Below are 22237 nucleotides of genomic sequence, written 5' to 3' on the forward strand. Positions count from 1 at the left end.
GGCTGGAGGATGTGCTCTTCCACTCGGTACAGGACAGCTCAGTCAGTAAAGCATGAGACTTTCATCTCCGGGTCATGGGTTCAAGCCCCACCTTGGGCAAAAGATTCCTGCATTGCAGGGGGTTGGACTAGATGACCCCTGGTGGTCCCTCCCAACTCTGCAGTTCTGTGATTCAGCAGGATGGTGCTTTTCTTTAGAGACGGAGCTATCTGGGATCCTGCAACCACCAGCCCTGGGTCTCTCCTGCCCCCCCCCCTGTTCTGCTCAGACTCCCTTGCCCCATTCCTCCTCTTCTTCCCTGGGGCTGCAGGGGAGGGAAGCAGCAAGAGCTGGCGGAGGAGGAGGAGGAGAAGGCAGCCTCGCCCTCCAGGCTTTGGAGCATGGACTAAAAAGGGCAAGAGGAACAGCTGACGGCACCACCCAGGAATCCTCGGAGGAGGAGGACTCCCTGCAGGGCTACCGGGGGGGGGGGGGGAAGCAGCTGCTGGGCCCAGCTTGGGGGGGGCAGCTGTGTCAGAGGCCTGCAGGTGTGGGCTGGCGCAGAAGGGGGGGAGGGTCTTCCTTGGGAGCAGCAGCTTCTGGCTGGGCTGTCATGGATAACCTCCCTTTTGCACAGCTCTTCCCCCCCCCCTCCCCGGATGCTTCCCTAGCATATGGAGAGCTGCAGAGCGGGGGGGGGGGGGAGGCAGTGGCGAAGCTACTGGCTCTGGCACCGGGAGCAGTGTACATCCGGGGGCATGGCTGGCGCACGTCCCAGGAGGCATGGCGGCCGCCCGCGGGGGGCGTGTTGTGCGTCAGGGGATGCATGCCAAGTGGCGCACCTCCTGGGGCATGTGGGGCAAGTGTTCCGGAGATGTGCGGCACGTGGCGAGCGTCCCGGAGGGTGGGGACAGGGGCAGCCGCAATGTCACACACACCCCGATAGCACCCGGGGCGAACCGCCCCCACCTTCGCCTGCCAGTGGCGGGGGGCCACTCATGTCCTCAAAGTGGCCAGTGGCACACCCCCCCCCCTTTTGAGAAGCCCACAAGCCCAGCATGAGCTGGTGGCTGTTTATAAAAATGACACCCCGGAGGAAGTTTTCCTCCCTCTCTCCGCACACCAACAAAGGCGCTGTTGTGCCCGGGGCTTCCTGTCGGCCAGAGCTCACTGGAGCTCAGCTCTGGCCCCTTTCAGGTGGGCGCCATGGCCACCCCAAGACAGTTCACGGTGAGCTCCGGCACCCCTTTCCTAGAAAAGGCGCCCTGCCTGGGCTATGCACCACTTCACAAACTTCTCGCCTTTTCTCCAAGCTGAAAAGTCCTTCCCTCCTCGGGGAGCTTCTCCCCCCCCCCCCCCGATCCATTTTGTGGCCCTTTTCTGAACCTTTCCCAACAATACCCCTTTTGGGGTGGGGGCACCAGACCCAGACCTAGCCCTCCAAATGCATTTAGGATGTCGGCAGTCGTTTTATCCAGTGGTGGTTGTTTGGTTTAATTTTTAAGTTTTCCAGTTACCAGTACACCTTTTTTCTACTTATACAGCAATTCTATTTGACTTCCCACCCAACCTTCCATGACAGCTCTTTTTACATCTTGGTCAGCTGCATATACATTAATTCCTTCACCTTATTTTCCACCTTCTCATCTTTTCTGTTTCTTCCTGCTGCCTGGCTCTGCGTTTTCACTGCGCTCTCCACTCGGACGCCAAAGTCTCACTCCTGGCCAGTCCCCGCTGGACCGGACCCAGTGAGCACCTATGGGAAAGGAGGGGCTTTTTAAAATGGCCTTGGCCCATTTCCTGCCCATTTGGAGAGGTCCCTTTAAGTTTCATCCAGAGGCCGGTGTGTGTGTGTGTGTGGCAAGTCTCACTTGTGGGAGGGGGGCACGATCCCCCCACAAAGGGGTGTTGACCTTTGGAAAACCCTCCCCAAATAAGTAAGTCTGGACATTTTACCCTTTTTAGCTCCTGATTACGAGGTTTTTATTTCCCTGGGTTTTCTAAATTTATCCTATTGTATATCAGCTGAGTTGAGGAATTGTGGGTTTATTATTTTATCGTTTGTTGCGCTTTGGCCTTTATGTCTCTTAATCATGCGTAGAGGGGGGTTGTTGGGTTGTTTATGCTTTTCTTATGTATTTTGTGTTTTTATAGCATGATTTTATGTTGTGACCGCCCTGAGACATGTGGGTATAGGGTAGTATACAAATCCTAATAATAATAATAATAATAATAATAATAATAATAATAATAGATAGATAGATAGATAGTTGCATTTTCACGCCCCTGACCTTGGGATCCATATGTGGATAAGGTGCAGTTTAGCCATAAGTGGCCTCTCTGCTATGTCTTCATGGCTGGTTTCTCGGCCCAAGAGCCTCTTCAAAGTGCTTTTGCAGATCCAGGCGTCTCTGTAAGCCTAGACTCTGTACAGGTGTGATGGGGATGTGACTGGATTCCTGCAGAGACCCACCAGGAAGCCTCTCTGCCATGCCTTGGCGTATCATGGGAGTGAAAGGGGCCCCATCCTGCTCTGGGGCCTGCCCACCTGGGCTCCTGCTCCTATGCTCCAGCTCTTGGGGCTCATCATAAAATCCTGGAATTGTAGAGTTGGAAGGGACCCCCAGGGTCCTCTAGTCCAGGGGACAGCAACATTTTCTAGCCGTGGGCCAGTCCACCGTCCCTCGGACCTTGTGGGGGCTGGACTATATTTTTTTGGGGGGGAAATGAACCAATTCCTCTGCCCCTCAAATAACCCAGAGATGCATTTAAATACAGTAGTACTTCGGTTTAAGTACACAATTGGTTCCAGAAGTCTGTACTTAACCTGAAGCGAACTTTCCCATTTAATAGATGTATATATATGTATATACATAAGGGTCTGGTTGCTTCTGTTTCAAGTGTATCTGAAGAAGTGTGCATGCACACAAAAGCTCATACCAAAATAAAAACTTAGTTGGTCTTTAAGGTGCTACTGAAGGAATTTTTTTATTTCCTATTGAAAGTTATGGGAAGTGGATTAATCCGTTCCAAACGGGTCCGCGGAGTACTCAACCTGAAGCGTACTTAAACTGAAGTATGTGTGCAATTGGTTCTGGAAGTCCGTACTTAACCTGAAGCAAACTTTCCCATTGAAAGTAATATAAAGTGGATTAATCTGTTCCAGACGGGTCCGCGGAGTACTTAAACTGAAAGTACTCAAACCGAAGCGTACTTAAACCAAGATATGACTGTAAAAGGACACATTCTGCTTGTGTAAAAACACGCTGATTCCCGGGCCGTCCGCGGGTTGGATTGAGAAGGCGATTGGGCCGCACCCGGCCCACGGGCCTTAGGTTGCCTACCCCCGATCTGGTCCAACCCCCTGCAAGGCAGGAATCTTGTTGTATGACATGGGGGCTCAAGCCCACGACCCTGGGATTGAAGAGGTTAAAGTGAGCTATCCCACGGGCATCACTGTCCTGCTGTGAGGAGATGGGGAGACCCTGCTGCCTGTGTGGCATCGTGGGTAGAAGGTTGGACTGGGACCTGGTGGGAGCAGGGTTCGAATCCCCACTCAGCCGTGAAGCTCCCCGAGTGTGACCTCCGGGGCCTGCCTCTCAGGGTTGTTGTTTTGGGGATTAAACGAGGAGGTGGGGAGAACCTTGTAGGCAACATCAAAGTCCTTGGAGGAAAAAGGAGGGATAGAAATGCCGTCGGGGCCACATTGAGGTTGGATGTGGCCCTCCGCTCCTGAAGGGAATGGGGCCCTTTCTATGTCCATGTCCAGCTATACTTTGTGGACAATAAATTGTCGCCGTTTCATGTGTTGAATATATGCTATATGGTAATTGATGGACCGAATAGGTATCTAAAGCCATTTGTACATAATAAAATATGTATTTTATCAAAGTAATTGTTGAACTGAAATGTTGCTGTATGTAGGTTTTATTTATTTTATTTGTTTTTTATCTTCTATTTTAGAAATGTCCATCCAGTTGTTTTTTCCTTTGAATTTTTTTTGGGGGACCTCCAAGAGAGTGGGGCCCTAAGTTAGAGCTTATAGATGGATCCGGCCCTGAAGGCAACCAATGGCCCTCAAAGAACGGCTCCTCTCTCCCTGCAGGTGAGGCATCGCCAGTCAGGGCAGATCATGGTGCTGAAGATGAACAAGCTGATGAGTAACCGTGGCAACATGCTGCGCGAGGTGCAGCTCATGAACCGCCTCTCGCACCCCAACATCCTCCGGTGAGGCTCCCTCGGTGGGGTTGGGGTGTGTGTGTGCCCAGCCTGGCCTGAGGGGATTCCTGGGGCAGCCCCCCAAGCTCCGCCTGCCCTAGGTCTTTCGCAGGGACCTCGAGGAACATCTCCTGGGGAAGTCATTTCAAAAAAGCAAGGTCTGGGGAGTTGGGTCTTCTCTTGTGAAGTACATTGAGGGGGGAGGATCTCAATGTTAGAAAGTGGGGGTTTGAGTGGACTGGGCTCCTCCTCTCCTCCCCCAAAAGTCTGGAGCTCTGTGTCCTCCGTCCTGGTTGCCAGGGGTGCTGTTCCCATTTTACAGACCGGGGACCTGAGGCTGGCGGTCGCTTGCTGGGCTGCCCTGGGCAAGGGGTCAGAACTTGGGGCGTGGGTGCCTCCCATCCCCAGGGTCCCCCGGCGTCCTGACGGGTCCTTCTGTCTCCCCCTCTCGTTCCAGGTTCATGGGCGTCTGCGTCCACCAAGGCCAGCTCCACGCGCTGACGGAGGTGAGGCTCAACTGCCTGCCCGCCTGGGCTCAGGAAAGGTGGACAGGGAGCCACTGCTGGGGGATGGAGAGAGAGGCCAGGGGGGGGGGGGAGGCCGCATAGAACTGTAGAGTTGGGAGGGACCCCCGGGGGCCATCTAGCTCACCCCCTGCCGTTCCTCCCTGCAGTACATCAACGGTGGCAACCTGGAACAGCTGCTGGACAGCCCCACCCCCCTGCCCTGGCCCGTCCGCATCAAGCTGGCCCTGGACATCGCCCGCGGCCTGCGCTACCTGCACAGCAAGGGCATCTTCCACCGCGACCTCACCTCCAAGGTAGGCATGGGGTGACCCCCGGCCCCCTCCCCTCCCCTCCCCGCCCTCCCCTCTCCTGTCTCGGGTGCCCGTGATGCCTCTTGTTCCTCCGTCTGCCTAGAACTGCCTCGTGAGGAGTGAGGACAACGGCTACACGGCCGTCGTGGGAGACTTTGGCTTGGCGGAGAAGATCCCCACCTACAGGTGAGGCAGGTGGCCCTTCCTGGCCAGGTGGCGCTGTTTGGGGGAGCAGGGGGGGCGTTTCCTGCTGGGCTTCGGCTGACCGCTTTCTCCTGGTCCTCCCCTCCTTTCTGCTTCCTCCCCAGTGACGGGGGCGCGAAGGAGCCTCTGGCTGTTGTCGGCTCTCCATACTGGATGGCCCCGGAGGTCCTGCGTGGGGATCTGTACAACGAGAAGGTATGGCCGTAGGGGGTGGCCAGAGGGGGCCCTTCTAGCCCCACAGCCTCCCTTCACAGGGAGACCACAAGCAGCACACGACGGCAACAGGGCTGCCCCTCCCAGGCATAGTCACAATCGGAGAACTGGAGAGTTGCAAGGGAGCATCAGGGTCATCTAGTCCAACCCCCTGAAACGCAGGAATCTTCTTCCCAACATGGGACTCAAGCCCACAACTCTTGAGATTAAGAGTCTCAGGCTCTCCCATCTTCAGAGGATATGTAGCCATTGTGGCTAGTTGGACCGTTCTGAAGCTCATATCATGATATCGGTATGAGCTTTCGTGTGCATGCACACTTCTTCAGATACAGTGAAATAGGAGTCCCCAGGCACTCATGTAGAGAAGGGGTGGGGAGGGGTGGGGAGGGGTGGGGATGGGGTGGGGGGATCACTCAGAAGGGTGGTGGAAGTGGGTGATTGACTGACTGATAGCTGTTGATGACCGAAAACGACTGCAAATGGTTTTGCATGAAAAAGCAAGGGTTGAGATGGCTGAAGATCGCTTATCATGTATAATGAGATAAGAATCCGATATCTCTGTTCAAACCAGGTCCCTCCATGGTTTTGAGCTTGGTGATAAGTTGTAATTCAGCAACTTCTCTTTCCAGTCTATTTCTGAAATTCTTTTGTAGTAACACAGCTACTTTGAGATCTTGTATAGTTTCTCTGTCTTGTGGTTCCTGATGTCAGATTTGTGTCCATTTATCCTTTGGCGTAGGGTTTGGCCTGTTTGTCCAATATAGAGAGCTGAAGGGCACTGTTGGCATTTGATGGCATACACAATGTTAGAAGATGAGCAATTAAATAGTCCTGAGATGGTATGTTGGATGTTGTTGGGGCCAGTAATGATGTTGTCCGGGTGTATGTGGCAGCAAAGTTGGCATCTGGGTTTATTGCAGGCTCTGGTACCAGTGTCCATGTTAAGTCTGGTGGTTGTATTATTGTGGGTGAGGAGTTGTTTAAGATTGGGTGGCTGTCTGTAGGCAATGAAAGGTCTTCCTTCCAGAGCTTGAGAAAGGGAGCTGTCATTGTCCAGGAGAGGCTGTAGATCTCTGATGATGCGTTGTACTGTTTTAACATTGTTAGGTTGAGGGTGTGTGTGTATCTGAAGAAGTGTGCATGCACACGAAAGCTCATAACAAAATAAAAACTTAGTTGGACTTTAAGGTGCTACTGAAGGATTTTTTTTATTTTACTTAGACCCAGACCAACACGGCTACCTACCTGTAATCATGATATCGGTTTCATAATTTTTGACATCGCAATACAGTGAATATTGTGAATCAGTGGGTGCAGGAAAAACGATGGAGGAAAAACCATGAAGCCAGCTGATGTCTCTGCATGGCTCTATCCTTATTCCAGACATTATGGTATATCAGGATATCATGATTAGGTAAATGGCATTTTCACGCCTTCTGGCTTCCATCACGGTGTCCTGTTGTGCCAGAAGCGGTTTAGTCCTGCTGGCCACTTGACCTGGAAGCTCCCTTGGCCTGAAAGCGAGATGAGCGCCACAACCCCCTAGTCGCCTTTGGCTGGACTTAACCGCCCAGGTGTCCTTTACCTTTACCTTTTATATCATGATGTCTCGCTGATGATATATAATATATTGACAAGCAGATATTGCCCAGCCCTAGTGGCTGATGGTCAAGAATAGCCTCCTCCTCCCCCCTGCCATTCAAGTTGGAGCGAGTCAGGACGTCTTTTGAAAGGGAGTGGAGGAATGTAAGAATGTAAGAAGAGCCTGCAGGATCAGGCCAAAGGCAGCTCCTCGAGTCCAGCCTCCTGCTCTCTCTCATAGTGCCCAACTAGATGCCTCAATGGGAAACCAGCAGGCCAGATCCGAGGGGAACAGCAATGCTCTCCCCTCCTGTGCTTTCCAGCCTCTGGTATTCAGAAGCATAGAATCCTAGAATCCTAGAGTTGGAAGAGACCCCCAAGGGCCATCCAGTCCAACCCCCTGCCAAGCAGGAAACGCCATCAAAGCATTCTTGACATATGCCCGTCAAGCCTCTGCTTAAAGACCTCCAAAGAAGGAGACTCCACCACACTCCTTGGTAGCAAATTCCACTGCCGGACAGCTCTTACTGTCAGGAAGTTCTTCCTAATGTCGGTCTCTGACTGTGGAGAGAGAGGAGAGCCGTCCTGGCTAGGAGCCCTCGAGAGCCCTCCTCCTCCGATCCTCTTTCCCAGCCAGAATTAAGGGGGGAAGGGGGTGCGCAGGGTCAGCCTGGTGTTGGGTGGGGAAGCTGACCAGGAGGGTGAGTGGGTGTGGGGAATGTGGGCCTGGACCACAAATACCAGGGGCTGAGGGGCTCTTCTCCTGTCCCCGGTTTCCCTCTGGGTCTGTGGGGGAGGGGCTGGAGCCTCTTTTTACGGTGTGTGTGTGTGTGTGTCTCCCCCTTCCTGCCTCACTGCCTCCCTTCTCCCATCCTGCCAGGCCGATGTCTTTGCCTACGGCATCATCCTCTGCGAGACCATCGCCCGCCTGCCCGCCGACCCAGACTACCTGCCCCGCACTGAGGTAAGACCCTCCCTCCCTACGGGGGCTGCTTCCTCCCCTTGATCCGCTAGGCTCCTTTGGGTAAACAGCTGCGTTTCTTCTGGGCGTCCGAGGGGGTCTTCTGGAGGCCCTCCGAGACCCCCCCCCCCTGTTCTCCTGGCCTCGTGGGCACAAGACAGGCTGGTACTTAGCCTGAAAAGTCCCCCTGCGCTGGGGACTCGAGAGGAGAGTCTTTCATACCAGCAGAGGGAAGTTCATGCTTAAATATTTGGGTGGCTGTTCTGAATTAGCAGGACTCCAGAGCAACCCAGGAGGTCTTGGGGTGCGAAGGCCGAGATGCAGACTTGGGGGGGGGGGCCTCCAGGGGCAAAGGGGGCCGATTCACAAGGTCTTCCTGGAGGTGGGAGAGAGGAAGAGGGGCTGGGAGGGAAATGGCTGGATTCGGTCCCCGGCTGGGGGTGGCAGACTTTGTGGGATTCCTCCTCTCCTTCCCAGAACCAGGTGCTGGAGCTATTGGGTTACACCAAGGATTCTGGGCCAAGGAGGCAAGGCTGAGCCCCCCCACCCCCACCCCAGTTGCCCAGATCTGTCCAGGGCTCCTCACTCAACGGAGAGTAGAAAAAGAGTGGAAAACAGCCATCTTCCGATTAGGGCCTTTATCTTTAGCTGCTCAGCCTGCTCAGAAGGTGTCTTAATCCACAAATAAAACCTCAGAGCTCTGTGTGAATTTTCTCCCCCACCCTGACATCTGTTCATGCCCCCGCCCAATGCAGTGTGGCTTGCCTGCCATGTTCCTCTCTCTGGCTGAGCTGTTCAGTCATGAGGCAGAAGCATTGTTTGGGGCAGGCGGGGGGGGGGTGGTGGTGGCGGTTTCACACCCCCAACCCTCAGCTCTTTTCTACTGTTCTGATAAGACTCAGTTTTGTGTTCCCGGCCAGATCCGCCTGCTCTTTCACAAATGCTCCTTTGCGTTGTTGCTGTCTTGGTTGCTCTGTTGAGGAAGGCTGGATTTGTAGACATCATAGGCAAATAAACCGCAGAATCACAGAATCATAGGAGGGGTCCCCAAGGGTCACCGAGTTTAATGTTTAATGTTTGATCTTTGATTATGTTTTTAATGTTTTGTTGGGAGCTGCCCAGAGTGGCTGGGGAAACCCAGCCAGATGAACAGGGTATTAATTATTTATTATTATTATTATTATTATTATTATTATTATTATGATGATGATGCAACCCCCTGCAATGCTGGAATCACAGCTAAGTAATCCCAGAGAGACCTCTGCTTTAAAACCTCTGATTTTAAAACTACTCAACAGCCCAGCTTGTCGGGGCCCAAGTCGTCCCCCACGGGTCCATGTGGTCAGTAAAAGAAGGAAATTCCAGCCCAGCAATTTGGAGCAAAACAGCTGCCAGTAGACTTAGATCCTTTATTGTTCCGCAACAGGTTCAAACAGCAGCGAGAGAACCCCCAGCATGGGGCGACATTCACTTTTAAAACTTCCCCACCATATCCCAGAAGACAGTTCGCACAGCAGCATCAATGCATCACTGCTACATCACTAAAACGTCAGAAAGGGGAGGGTTACACAAGATTAGCATAGACAGATATGTCAGAGCAAGACTCAAGGATGAGATGGTTGTTGTTGTTTAGTCGTTTAGTCGTGTCCGACTCTTCGTGACCCCATGGACCAGAGCACGCCAGGCACTCCTGTCTTGCGCCGCCTCCCGCAGTTTGGTCAAACTCATGTTCGTAGCTTTGAGAACACTGTCCAACCATGAGTATGAGATTAGCATAGGCAAACACTTCTTAAGTGCCCACCACCCAAAGTACAATAGAACTTCCTTTGCAAGTCCGGTGGTGAGATTTGGTTTCCCTTTGCCAACAACCAGCTGAGCAATTGCCCCCCCTGGGCACTTCCCTGGGTGGGGTGGGTGTACATGTCGTGACACTTGGGGAGCTGGCAGGGAAGAGAGTCCTTTTCCAAGGGCAAAATAGCTTTGGAATGGAGGAAACTGGCAAAGGGGCTGATTTTATGTGAGTTTTAAAGCTAGGTATCTTCCCTGAGCTGTCAAGTTGAAAGGATACATTCAGGCTTAATATTTGTAACATCCAACAACTTTCTGGTCCATGGGGTCACAAAGAGTCGGACCCAACTAAACGACTAAACAACAACAACAACAACAACTTTAAAGATGTGCCCCGCCCCACCCCCACCCCACCCCCACCCCGCTGTAATTTCCGTAACAGCTCAAATGAAGGAGACCTCACCACCTTGCAAGGGAGTCCATTCCACTGTCCAACACCTCTAACCGTTCAGAAAGTTATTCAAATCAAATCAAATCAATAACCTTTATTAGGCATGACAGATTCAGAAGCTTCAGAACAAAATTATGAGTAAAACATTCACATTATAAACTTCATGAAATAAAATACATATTAATTGATTTAGTATTTTAGAGCAATATATCAATTTTCAATTAGCATCCCCTGGTCCTCTCCACAGTGGCCCAATCTCTCTGCGTAAACCGAGCACAAAAACTCAGTCACCACTAAAGTAACTCCATCATTATTATCTAATGAATTAAATTCTGCCCCCAGAAGAAGTTGCTCCACAGGTCGTCTTCCCATCCCAGCCTCTGCAGCGCAAATGCATCCCTTCCTGGCTCCCTCCCAGGAGATTTGGGGAGGCCCTTAATTACGCCTATTACCTGTGCAGGTGAGGCAGGAGGCGATAATTGGCCCTCCTCCTCCTCCCCCTGAGGAATGTTGGTCTCCCAACTCACCTGGGCTGCTTTGGATAACCTGTTCAGGCTTTCTCTCCAAAGGCGGAGCTAGGGAGCCCAGGCAGGGACTTCCCCAGCACCTGGTGCCTTTCAGGTGCTTCCGACTACAACTCCCATCAGCCTCAGTGCTGTCATGTGACCATGCTGGCTGGGGCCGGTGTTAGGCAGAGTCCCAGACCTCTTGCGGTTGGGGGGCACCAGGGGGCATCTCTCCTTGCTGCCCTGTGGGATTCATAGCACAGGAATTTTGCAGGAAAAAACTCGAAAGCATCTTAGTTTGGGGAGGTTTGGTCCTCAGATGGCGAGGGGAAAGCGAAGGGTCCTTTGACCACAAACTTGACACAAGGGTCCTTTGACCACAAACTTGACATGAGTCAGCAGTGTGATGCAGCAGCTAAAAAAGCCAATGCAATTCTGGGCTGCATCAATAGGAGTATAGCATCTAGATCAAGGGAAGTAATAGTACCACTGTATTCTGCTCTGGTCAGACCTCACCTGGAGTATTGTGTCCAGTTCTGGGCACCACAGTTCAAGAAGGATACTGATAAGCTGGAACGTGTCCAGAAGAGGGCAACCAAAATGGTCAAAGGCCTGGAAACGATGCCTTATGAGGAACGGCGGACACGGAGCAACGGATTCAAACTACAAGAAAGAAAATTCCACCTAAACATTAGGAAGAACTTCCTGACAGTAAGAGCTGTTCGGCAGTGGAATTTGCTGCCAAGGAGTGTGGTGGAGTCTCCTTCTTTGGAGGTCTTTAAGCAGAGGCTTGACAGCCATCTGTCAGGAATGCTTTGATGGTGTTTCCTGCTTGGCAGGGGGTTGGACTGGATGGCCCTTGGGGTCTCTTCCAACTCTATGATTCTATGATTCTATGAGAAGCAGGACTTCAATTCAGAGACAGATGAAGCTCAAGATCAGATTCCAGGGCCTGTATAATTTGGATATTTTGGGAACAAGTGAGGGCCAAACTAGACATTATGTTTAGCGTTGTAGTTTGGCATCATGGGACATATTTATTTTTAAAAATGACTTGGAACAGTATACGTATTGTACGGGATGTGTCGGATGTGTCGGAAATGAGGACCACTGCATGAGGACAGCTTCCCCCTGCAGTTGCAGTCAAACTCTCTGCGCGATCCTATGAAATCCCCTGTCCCTGCCCCCCCCCCACTGCTCTTTGAACTTGGAGGGGGGTTTCCTCTGTTCCCTCCCTTCCAGATATAGCAGCTGCAGTGGCGGGGTGGGGGGTGGGGTTTGCCCTTTTTTGCACATCTCCATCGATTCCCCTGGAGAAGAGCTGTGCCACTCACTGCATTGTCTCTTTCCAACAGAGAGGGGCTTCCCTGGAGCCCGGAGGCCCCCCCCCTTGCCCTTGGTGTTTCCTGGGAGTTGGGCCAGGAGCTTCTCCACCCTTGTCTCCGCCTGCCTCAGAATTGGGCTCTGGCCCTCTCTCTCCCCTGGCCGGTGTCCTAATAACCGGGTGCCAGGGAAGGCGGTGTCTGGCCTGGGCGTCTCCAGCATGACTGTTCCAGGACCCAGGACCTCTCCTGGTGCCAAGATGGAGAGAGTAGAGTTGGAAGAGACCCCAAGGGCCATCCAGTCCAACCCCCTGCCAAGCAGGAAACACCATCAAAGCATTCCTGACATATGGCTGTCAAGCCTCCGCTTAAAGACCTCCAAAGAAGGAGACTCCACCACTCCTTGGCAGCAAATTCCACTGCCAAACAGCTCTTACTGTCAGGAAGTTCTTCCTAATGTTTAGGTGGAATCTTATTTCTTGAAGTTTGGATCCATTGCTCCGTGTCCGCTTCTCTGGAGCAGCAGAAAACAATCTTTCTCCCTCCTCTATATGACATCCTTTGATATATTTGAACATGGCTATCATATCACCCCTTAGCCTTCTCTTCTCCAGGCTAAACATGCCCAGCTCCCTAAGCCGTTCCTCATAAGGCATTGTTTCCAGGCCTTTGACCATTTTGGTTGCCCTCCTCTGGACACGTTCCAGCTTGTCAGTATCCTTCTTGAACTGTGGTGCCCAGAACTGGACACAATACTCCAGGTGAGGTCTGACCAGAGCAGAATACAGTGGTACTATTACTTCCCTTGATCTAGATGCTATATTTCCTAGATCTAGATGAGAAAGGGCTTGAGGAAGAAGCCATTGCTGTGGTGGCCCCCTCCCCACCTCCCATTCCACAGCAGCCTTGACTTCCAGGTGAAGAAGGCAGGGGGGCCACAGAGGCTGCGGCCACAGAGAGACCCTCTGGGTTTTCTGCAAGACCTTTCCTCCTTTTTGCTTCCTGAAATTCATTCTGATGGTGCAGATAAAATATCTTGGAGAGAATTTGACAGGATGTGTTGCTAGTGGGCGAGAACGGTCCAGATCCAAGGATCGCCAGGGATGCGCCTCCAGATGGGGGAGAGGTCAGGCACCATCTGGGCATCTTCACTAGGTCACAAGTGGCTGATAGCAGGTTTTGAAGAATGCTGGCCAGCGCCCACCTGGTCCAGGACCCTGTTCTCCCAGTAAGCAGCCAGGTGCCTCTCGGGGGGGGGGGACCCCCAAGCAGGATCCAAGCACAACAACCCTCTTCCCTCCTGCAGTTTCCAGAAACTGGGATTCAGGAGCCTCACTGCCTCTGAACATGGAGGCTCAGCGCAGCCATGGCAGGCAGTAGCCCCCTTCCAGAGTTTGAGAACTCCAGAATGAGAAGAGAAGGTTGCCAGACCCGGGTCTGACTTTCTACTCGCCCAGAAAGTCTTTTCCATCTGTTTCTTCCAATTACATATCCCGTCCTTCCCCTCTATCACATGTGATGCTCCGGGTTGTTGTTGTTGTTTAGTCATTTAGTCGTGTCCGACTCTTCGTGACCCCATGGACCAGAGCACGCCAGGCACTCCTGTCTTGCACTGCCTCCCGCAGTTTGGTCAAACTCATGTTCGTAGCTTCGAGAACACTGTCCAACCATCTTGTCCTCTGTCGTCCCCTTCTCCTAGTGCCCTCAATCTTTCCCAACATCAGGGTCTTTTCCAAGGATTCTTCTCTTCTCATGAGGTGGCCAAAGTATTGGAGCCTCAGCTTCACGATCTGTCCTTCCAGGGAGCACTCAGGGCTGATTTCCTTCAGAATGGATAGGTTTGATCTTCTTGCAGTCCATGGGACTCTCAAGAGTCTCCTTCAGCACCGGGTACCTTGCGGCAAAGTGAAAATGGTGAAAGCCCACAAAAGTTGGAAATACCAGAAAAGCCATAACAGAGACGGGATGAGTGACTGGAAGCAAGAGGGAGTTCAGCCGCTCAAGAGTCTCAGAGGAGCAGGTCAGATTCCTGCTTGGAGGACGGAGGATGAAGCCTTGGCTGGGAGACAGCAGGGATGGAAGTGGCCACAAAGAGAACTCTCTCTCTCTCTCCCAGGTCCCAGCCAGCCCGGCCTGAGCCCCCCACCCCACCCCAGGTCAGGACATGTTGAGGGGTCTGGTTGGAGGAGATGGTCCCTTGAACATCCTATTCTAGGCAGCCACCCCCCAAATCTAATTGTAGAGTGTCGGCCCCCCATCACTGATGATTGTTTGAATGTTGCCTGTGGCTGGCATTGTGCAGATAATACTCCGTCCCCAGAACTGCCCCATCATCCCAAAAAGATGCCTGCTCTGGGAGATAATGGCTGCCCTTCCGCCTCCAGAGAATGCCAGATGCGGGGGGGGGGGGGGTCCATGGAGAGAGCGGCTGCTCCACCCTCTGGCCCTGCTTGCCACCTTGTGGCCGGGATCTCTCTCTCTCTCTCTCTCTCTCTCTCTCTCTCTCTCTCTCTCTCTCTCTCTCTGCATGTAGGGCCTGCAATAGCTGCTCTGTGCAGGATGAGCCCAGATGGATGCGGCCAAGTTGTTGCCTCCCCATACCAAATCTTGTGATCCTTCCATCATTTTGGGCTGGGTCTGTACTGCCCACTTGGCTTAGCTTCTCCAAATGCACTTCATGTTTGGGTCAAGCAGAGAGGGTGGATGAAGAGGGGTATGAGGCTTATGGGGCTCCGGCAGGCTCTCGGACAGGGGGGGGGGGACTTTTTAGAGATTGAGGGCCCAAACTGCAACCCAAAACCCACTTTTTTCCACTGCAATTTACCGTATTTTTCTGAGTTGTTGACCTTTTTGCGGGTGGGGGTGGGATTGCACAGCTTTTTTTTTTTGAGAAATGCAGAAAATAACTAACACCACTAAAATTGCTGGAAATTGCTCGCGTAAGCCCAGCAAACATGCGTCTCCAACTCACCAACAGCAGCCGTGGAACGCCACCCAACGAGCAGTCTGCAGAACATTTCCTGCTTGCAGCACTGTGTGTGTGTGTGTGGGGGGTGCGCACAACACACACACACACACCCGATGCAGCAGCAGCAGGCGGAGCGCACTGTAAGGAGCATTTCCTACCCTCCCTGGCGTGGGGTGAGCGGCTGGCCACTTTGCATACTGGGGCGATGGTGCCCGCGCTTGCAGATAGGCCTCTGAGTGCCCACTCTGGCACGCGTGCCATAGGTTTGCCACCACTGCTCTAGGACATAAGAAGAGACTGCTGGATCAGACCCACCTAGTCCAGCCTCCTGTTCTCACAGCAACTAACCAAATGCCTGAGGGAAACCAGCAATCAGGATTCGAACACAAGAGGCCTCTTCTCCCCTCCTGTGGTTTCCAGCGACTGGGGCACAAAAGCCTTGCTGCTGCCAACCACAGGGGCAGAGCAGACCCTCCAGGCTAGCAGCCACCCATCGCTCTCTCCTCTTTTCAAAGCCATCCAGGTTGGTAGCCGTCACTGCTTCCAGTGGGAGGGAGTTTCAGAGTTTAAACATGTACTGACTAAAAAATGACTTTCTTTTCTCTGTCCCGAATCTCCCAGCATTCAGCTTCCTTGGCTGTCCACAAGTTCTAAGGTGGAAGGAGAAACTCTCTCTTCATTTTCTCCAGGTCATGGCTAGAAATACCCTTTTGGAGACGAGGCAATCAGAACCGGACACAGCCTTTCAAATGTGGTTGCACCCTAGATTTGAATAACGGCATTATGACAGGAGCCGTCTTCTTTCCCATTCCTTTCCTAGTGATCCCTAGCATGGAATTGGCCCTTTTCAGCCATTTAATCTTTATTGGTTTTAAATCTTGGGAACTGGCCTTTTTCGCGGCCGTTGCAAGCTGGGCAACTCACCCCCCTCTCCCTTCTTCCTTGCAGGACTTTGGGCTGGATGTGGCCGCTTTCTGCAACCTGGTGGGAGCTGACTGCCCTGCAACATTCCTCCAGCTGGCCTTCCACTGCTGCAGAGTAAGACCCCCCCCCCTCCATTACACCCTCCCCAGACCTGAATGAGCCTTCAAGCTGCCAGACCCACCTGGCTCTATATGCCTGCGAGAGAACCGTCCCTGGGTGGCTGTGGTGGTTTTGTAGGGGCTGGGGGGGGGGGCAAATCCTGAGGAATACAGAGTCCCAGCCCCAGCCATGAGCACAAAGGCACGTCGCTGGCCTTGAGAGCAGCTTTTGGGTTCAGTTTCAAGGCAGCTTTCCTGACTTCTTCCTTCCCTTGAGAGGAGTCCAGGGAGGCCTGGCTGGACTCTGCCCCTGCTCTTGAACATAAGATCAACATAAGATCAAACCCCTGCCTGGGGTTTCCAGCAACTGGGATGCAGAAGTCTGGCTGCCTCCATCTTTGCAGGCAGAGCAGAGCCATCCTGGCTAGTAGCTACTGAGAGCCCACTGCTTCACCAATTTGTTTGTCTGGTCTTCTTTTTAAAGCCATCCAGGTTGGTGGCTCATTCCAGGCTTCCCCAAACTAAGGCCCAGGGGCCGGATGCGGCCCGCGAGGCTCTTTTATGTGGCCCCCAGCGACCCCCGCTGTTAACGGTGTGGCGCGGCTGCCCACTTCCGGGTTGCTGGAGCATCAGAAATAGCTTGTGTGCATGCGCAAGCGTCATTTCCTGAGCACTTCCGGGCCGGAGGAGGCCCATGCGCATGCACACAAGCTATTTCCAGTGTTCTGGCGACCCGGAAGTGCGCCGGAAATAACGTGTGTGCATGCGGCCCGCAGCACAATCGGCGCTGGTGACACTGGCCCTCGGTGACGTAAGTTTGGGGACCCCTGGACTATTCTAAAATAAATAAATAAATAAATTTTAATTTATACCCCACCCTCCCTAGCCAGGGCCGGGCTCAGGGCGCCTAACACCAAATATAAATTACAATAAAATGTAATAGAAACAACAACAACAACAACAAACAAACAAACAAACAAACAAACAAACAGTTAATTAAAATATGGCTTAATAGGCAGCCTCAGTATTAGCCCATAAATCAAGTCCATAAAGGGAGGAAACATCAGATATTCACCCGAGCCAGCTATCCATGCTGGTCCTACATGGGCCAGCAAAAAAGCCAAGGGAAAATGTATATACCAAATCCCACATAAGGGGTCAGAGTGAGTCCATGCCAAAGGCCAGGCGGAACAGCTCCGTCTTGCAGTCCCTGCAGAAAGATGTCCAATCCCGCAGGGCCCTGGTCTCTTGTGACAGAGTGTTCCACCAAGTCGGGGCCAGTGCTGAAAAGGCCCTGGCCCTAGTTGAAACCAATCTAACCTTGAGGCTCGGGACCTCCAAAGGGTTGTTATTTATGGACCTTAAGGTCCTCTGTGGGACATTCTAGCCTCCGGTGGCAGGGAGTTCCACAGTTGAGGTACATGTTGCCCAAAGAACTACTGTATTTGTTATTGTATAAGATGGTGCTTTTTGCTGAAAAGGGGGGGAGGGAATTGGGTGTCGTCTTATACACGGATAGCAAATGCAGAGGGGGGGGGACGCGCGATTAATGGCAGCAGCAAGCAGGAGATTGGCAGCGGCGATTGGGTGGGTGTTTGGCGGCTGTGGGCAGGTGGGCTGTTGGTGGCAGCGAGTGGGCAGACGATCGGCAGCTGTGGCGAGGTGTGTGATTGGCAGTGGCGGGTAGGCGGGTGAGCAATTGGCGGAGCAATTGACCTCCTCCCTCCCCAAAGCTAAACAACTTAATTTCTTAATTTTGGTTCCTGGCCAAGGCGACCTTTTTGTCTCCAGCAGGGTCAGCAAGGGAGCCTTGGGGCTTTGTTTTGCAAGGGCCCCCTCCCCACAGATGGTGGGTGGGTGGTCTGCTGCTGAGCCAGGTGCCTTCTCCCCCTCTCTAGATGGAGCCCACCTCGAGGCCCTCCTTCCTGGAGATCACGCAGCGCCTGGAGAGCATCTTGAAGCAGCAGCTGGCAGCCAGAGATGCCAATGCTGCCCTGCAGAGCGACAGGACCAGCACCCCGGGGAGCCCGGCCCTCTCCCTCCATGGTACCGTTCCCAGTTTGGATTTTGGTTCCTGCGTCGGCGCAGGGGGTTGGACTAGATGACCCCCGGGATCCCTTCCAGCTCTGCAATTCTGTGGTTCTCAACTCACAGCCTCTTAGGGACAAAGGCATTGGACTCTAAACAACAGCTTTAAAAAGATTCCTTTTAACCAGCCTTCTGCCAACTGCCTTGTCTTGAAGGGGGGGGGGGGGAAGCGGCGTATAATTTTTTTTTGCAAGTTACAGTGCTCCCTTGGTTCTCAAACTTAATCCGTTCCGGAAGTCTGTTCCAAAACCAAAGCATTCCAAAACCGAGACGCAAAATGGATTAATCCGTTCCAGACTTTTAAAAACAACCCCTAAAACAGCAATTTGCCATGAATTTTACTATCTAATGAGACGATTGATCCATATAATGAAAGCAATAAACAATGTACTGCAGTCACACACACACACAATCAATCAATCAGCAGCAGACTGGGTTCCACACAGTCACACACACAAAAAAGCCGCAAGAACAAAAACGCAAACTAAATAGCAGAAACAGACAGACGTCAGCGTAACACTCAAAGCGAAGCACATTCAGCTTCCAAAAATAGTTCACCAACTGGAACACTTCCTTCCAGGTTTGCCGGGTTTGGGTTCCAAGTTGTTTGAGTCCCAAGGCGTTTGAGAACCAAGGGACCACTGTAGTGTTCTATTTATTTATTGCATGCGTACATCAGCTTTTCCTCCAAGGAGTTCAAAGTGACTTGCATGTTCCTCCTCCGCAACAAGCTTGAGAAGTAAGTTGGGCTAAGAGCCAGGGACTGCCTGCCAAGGTGAGCTTCATAGCTGAGTGGGGATTCGAACCCTGGGCTCTCCCAGCTCCTAGTCCAGCACTCTAACCACTGGGCAACACTGTAGTGTCGTGGTCTTGCCACTCCTGCCCCAAAGGACTCCTGCCCTCCTGAGTAATGTGGGCCCAAGCCACAGCCTTCACTTGGTCATAGAACAGGCATCCCCAGACTTCGGCCCTCCAGATGTTTTGGACTACAATTCCCATCATCCCTGACCACTGGTCCTGTTAGCTAGGGATCATGGGAGTTGTAGGCCAAAACATCTGGAGGGCCGCAGTTTGGGGATGCCTGTCATAGAATCATAGAACGGTAGAGCTGGAAGGGAACCCAAAATGCCACCTAGACGTCGTGCTTTGAGGTCTCCCTCTGGGCGACCCCCTGACCCCCCCTTTCTCCCTCTGTTCCAGACAAAGCCGCCCAGGACCCCCTGCACCCCGCCCCGCCGCCCAGCCTGCTGGACCAGCCCCACGTGCCCCCGGACCAGCGTCTCTCGCGCAGCCAGTCGGATATGGTGCCGCCCAGAGCGCCCCCCGCCCCCCAGGAAACCCCGCAGCGGGTCAACCCCTTCTCCCAGCGCCACGACCTCCAGGGGGGCCGCATCAAGCTCTTTGACACGCCCAGCAAGTCGCTGATCTCGCTGACCTTTGACCTGCCGCCCCCCTCGCCCTTCCCGCCGGGCACCCCCATCACCCCGGAGCCAGCCGTGGAGGCGCACTGCAACTTCTCTGAGCCGGCGGCCCTCGCCCGCAGGTGCCGCTCGCTGCCCGCCTCCCCGGAGATGCCCCGCCGGGGGGTTCCTCGTCCCCCCCAACCCCTCCTGTCCCTGGACTGCAGCAGCCTGGAGCGCCCCCTCCGCTCCCCTCCCGGGGAGCTCATGGACACCAGTCCCGACAGCCCCCCCAGCGCCCTCCCTGTGGAGCTGGCCACCCCCCTGGTGCCCTCCGTGCCCAATGGCAGCTTTATTCGCACGGCGGTCTCGGGGATGCAGCCCTGGCCCTCCAATGGGCTGCTCTTGAACAACAACAGCAAGCCCCCCAGCTGGGGAGGGGGCTTCTCGGAGCTGAGCGTGCCCTCGCCTGGCTTGGGGCCTCCGCTGGAGCACGCAGGGTCGGCCCTGGCCCTGAGCGCCCCAGCTGGCGGAGGGGGCAGCGTTGGGGTCCTGGAGCAGGAGGAGGTGGTGAGCTGCCCTGCCTGCTGCCTGGGGCCCTTTGGCTTCAGCTTTGCCTCTGTCTGCCAGCGCCCCCCCGCCAGCGCCCCCGGCTACCAGAACCTCAACTGCGAAGCCAAGAGCCTGCTGTGCCCGGAGCGGCACCACAAGGGCCCGGTTCTGGCCGAGCCCAGCCTCAAGCTGCCCGAAGCACAGTCCTAAGGCTGGCAGCGGAAGGCGGGACACACAGAGCCCGGCGGGGCGAAAGGGGGGCTGTGGACCCACGACGGATCCTTCGGGCGGCCTCAGGATGCTGCAGCGCGTTGAAGGTGACGGCTGTTGCCAGTGCTTGGCCGGTTCTCAGGGCTTGACGAAGCAGAGGAGCCTGTGGGGCAGCCGTGCCAGGGCCACATTTTTGGGGGAGTGGGAGGTTAAGATTCCACCCTGTGGCCTTTTGTAGCAAAGGGGCTTCCCAGTGCCTGGAAAACCCCCTCCCCAGCCCTGGCAGGTGCTGTGGGAAGGAAAGGGGGGGTCTTTCCCCATAAGCCAGGCAGAAGTGCAATAATGTGGCCGCCCCACAGACCCCCGTGCGGTCGGACTGGGGAGGGGGGCCACACACCAGCATCCAAGAAGCCCCAAGGTTTCTTTCTGGGTGGGGGGCTTCGCCCACACCAGTGCAGTGCCTCCCCCCACAAACCCAGGCCTGGTGGGACCTTCTGGGGTGGGCTGGAAATCGTGGCCTGGGGACCAGGGGGTCTTGCCCCCCGTCATACTTGCCCTGCTCGTTTGGAGGGGAATGACAGAGGAGAAAGAGACTCTTAAGGACCGGAGGGGGGGGGTGTCAGGAGACAGAAATGGGGGCAGGGCAGGAAAATGTTAGGGCGCCCGCATGCTTGTGTGCGGGTCACATTTGGGGACTAGGAAACTGGGAGACACAAGTTTGGATCTGCAATGTTGTGGGGGGGGGGGCTCAGCCTCCTCCCTGGGTGCTCCTCCTGAGCTGTACGAGTGTCGGAGGGGGGGGTCGGTTGGGGGGAGTGTTGGGGTGGAAACTAGCTTCTGTTCCCAGCACTTCTCTCCTGCCCCCCCATGTGCAATAATGAGGAGTTCTTACGGTATTTCTGGCTGCATCTCTGCCCCCTCCTGTGTGGGGCTCAGCGTCCGTCCCCCCCCCCCCGGCCCTCCCCACTCAGTGCCCTGGTGGGATGCGGCTGCATTTTTCATAACGACAAATGCTGCTTTATGTATTCAGCTTATTTAAAGTGTTGGAGAAATAAAACATGATGATGGTTGCAATGGGCTGGTTCCTGGCATCTCAGATCTGGTTCAGGACAGGCGACAGAAAGCTCTTCATGCAGCGCAGAGTTACAACCGTGGAACTCCAGGTGTCTCAATGTCCAGGCCGGTGTGGAGATAAGGGCTGCTCAAGGAATTTTGTTGCCAGAGGATGGGATGGTACCTCACAGCTGACTGGACTTCAGCGCTTCCCGTGGGGCCCCATCCTTTCCTGCACCTGACCGGGGGGGGGGGGGGACAGCGCTGAGGGGCAGCATGCGAAAGAGGCTCAGGGCAGAGCAGGCAGCTCACCCCCCCCAGGTGGCTGCCTCTCTCGGCCTTGCAAACGGGAGGGTGAGGCTGCCAAGGAGAGTGAACCAGGGATGCCCCTCCCCATGGGGACAGGTGAGCTTGTTGGGAGCCTCAGGTGAGATCCCCACACGGTGGAAGTTGCTCCCGCTATCAGTCACCCCGCAGCAGCTGAGAAAGGTCCAGATAGTTTACTGCTGCAGATACACCTACAAGTACAAATGATCTCTATTGCTCCAAGTTGAGCCATTCAAGATGTGACATTGGGCAAGCAACACAAACTGCAGACTCACATACACCCAGACAACACCATTACTGGCCCCAACAACATCCAACATACCATCTCAGGACTATTTAATTGCTCATCCTCTAACATTGTGTATGCCATCAAATGCCAACAGTGCCCTTCAGCTCTCTATATTGGACAAACAGGCCAAACCCTACGCCAAAGGATAAATGGACATAAATCTGACATCAGGAACCACAAGACAGAGAAACCAGTAGGAGAACACTTCAATCTCCCAGGACATTCTATACAAGATCTCAAAGTAGCTGTCTTACTACAAAAGAATTTCAGAAATAGACTGGAAAGAGA

The 22237-nt window shown here is 53.8% G+C and overlaps 1 protein-coding gene across 1 annotated transcript in view; it reads left to right on the forward strand.

The window, feature by feature from the left end:
* The window catches only part of TESK1 (testis associated actin remodelling kinase 1), a 36588-nt gene extending 15238 nt beyond the window's left edge, over positions 1-21350 (forward strand). The window contains exons 2-10 of the mRNA XM_035100660.3: positions 4085-4206; positions 4655-4703; positions 4871-5017; positions 5118-5200; positions 5323-5413; positions 7893-7976; positions 15957-16046; positions 17929-18076; positions 19319-21350. Of these exons, the coding sequence (XP_034956551.2) occupies positions 4112-4206; positions 4655-4703; positions 4871-5017; positions 5118-5200; positions 5323-5413; positions 7893-7976; positions 15957-16046; positions 17929-18076; positions 19319-20280 (1749 nt within the window). The 5' untranslated portion in view covers positions 4085-4111 and the 3' untranslated portion in view covers positions 20281-21350. The remainder of the gene's footprint in view (positions 1-4084; positions 4207-4654; positions 4704-4870; positions 5018-5117; positions 5201-5322; positions 5414-7892; positions 7977-15956; positions 16047-17928; positions 18077-19318) is intronic.
* The last annotated feature ends 887 nt before the right edge of the window (positions 21351-22237 follow it).

Source organism: Zootoca vivipara, chromosome 10 (assembly GCF_965207765.1).
Source record: "Zootoca vivipara chromosome 10, rZooViv2.hap1.1, whole genome shotgun sequence".
In the NCBI taxonomy this organism is placed as follows: domain Eukaryota; kingdom Metazoa; phylum Chordata; class Lepidosauria; order Squamata; family Lacertidae; genus Zootoca; species Zootoca vivipara.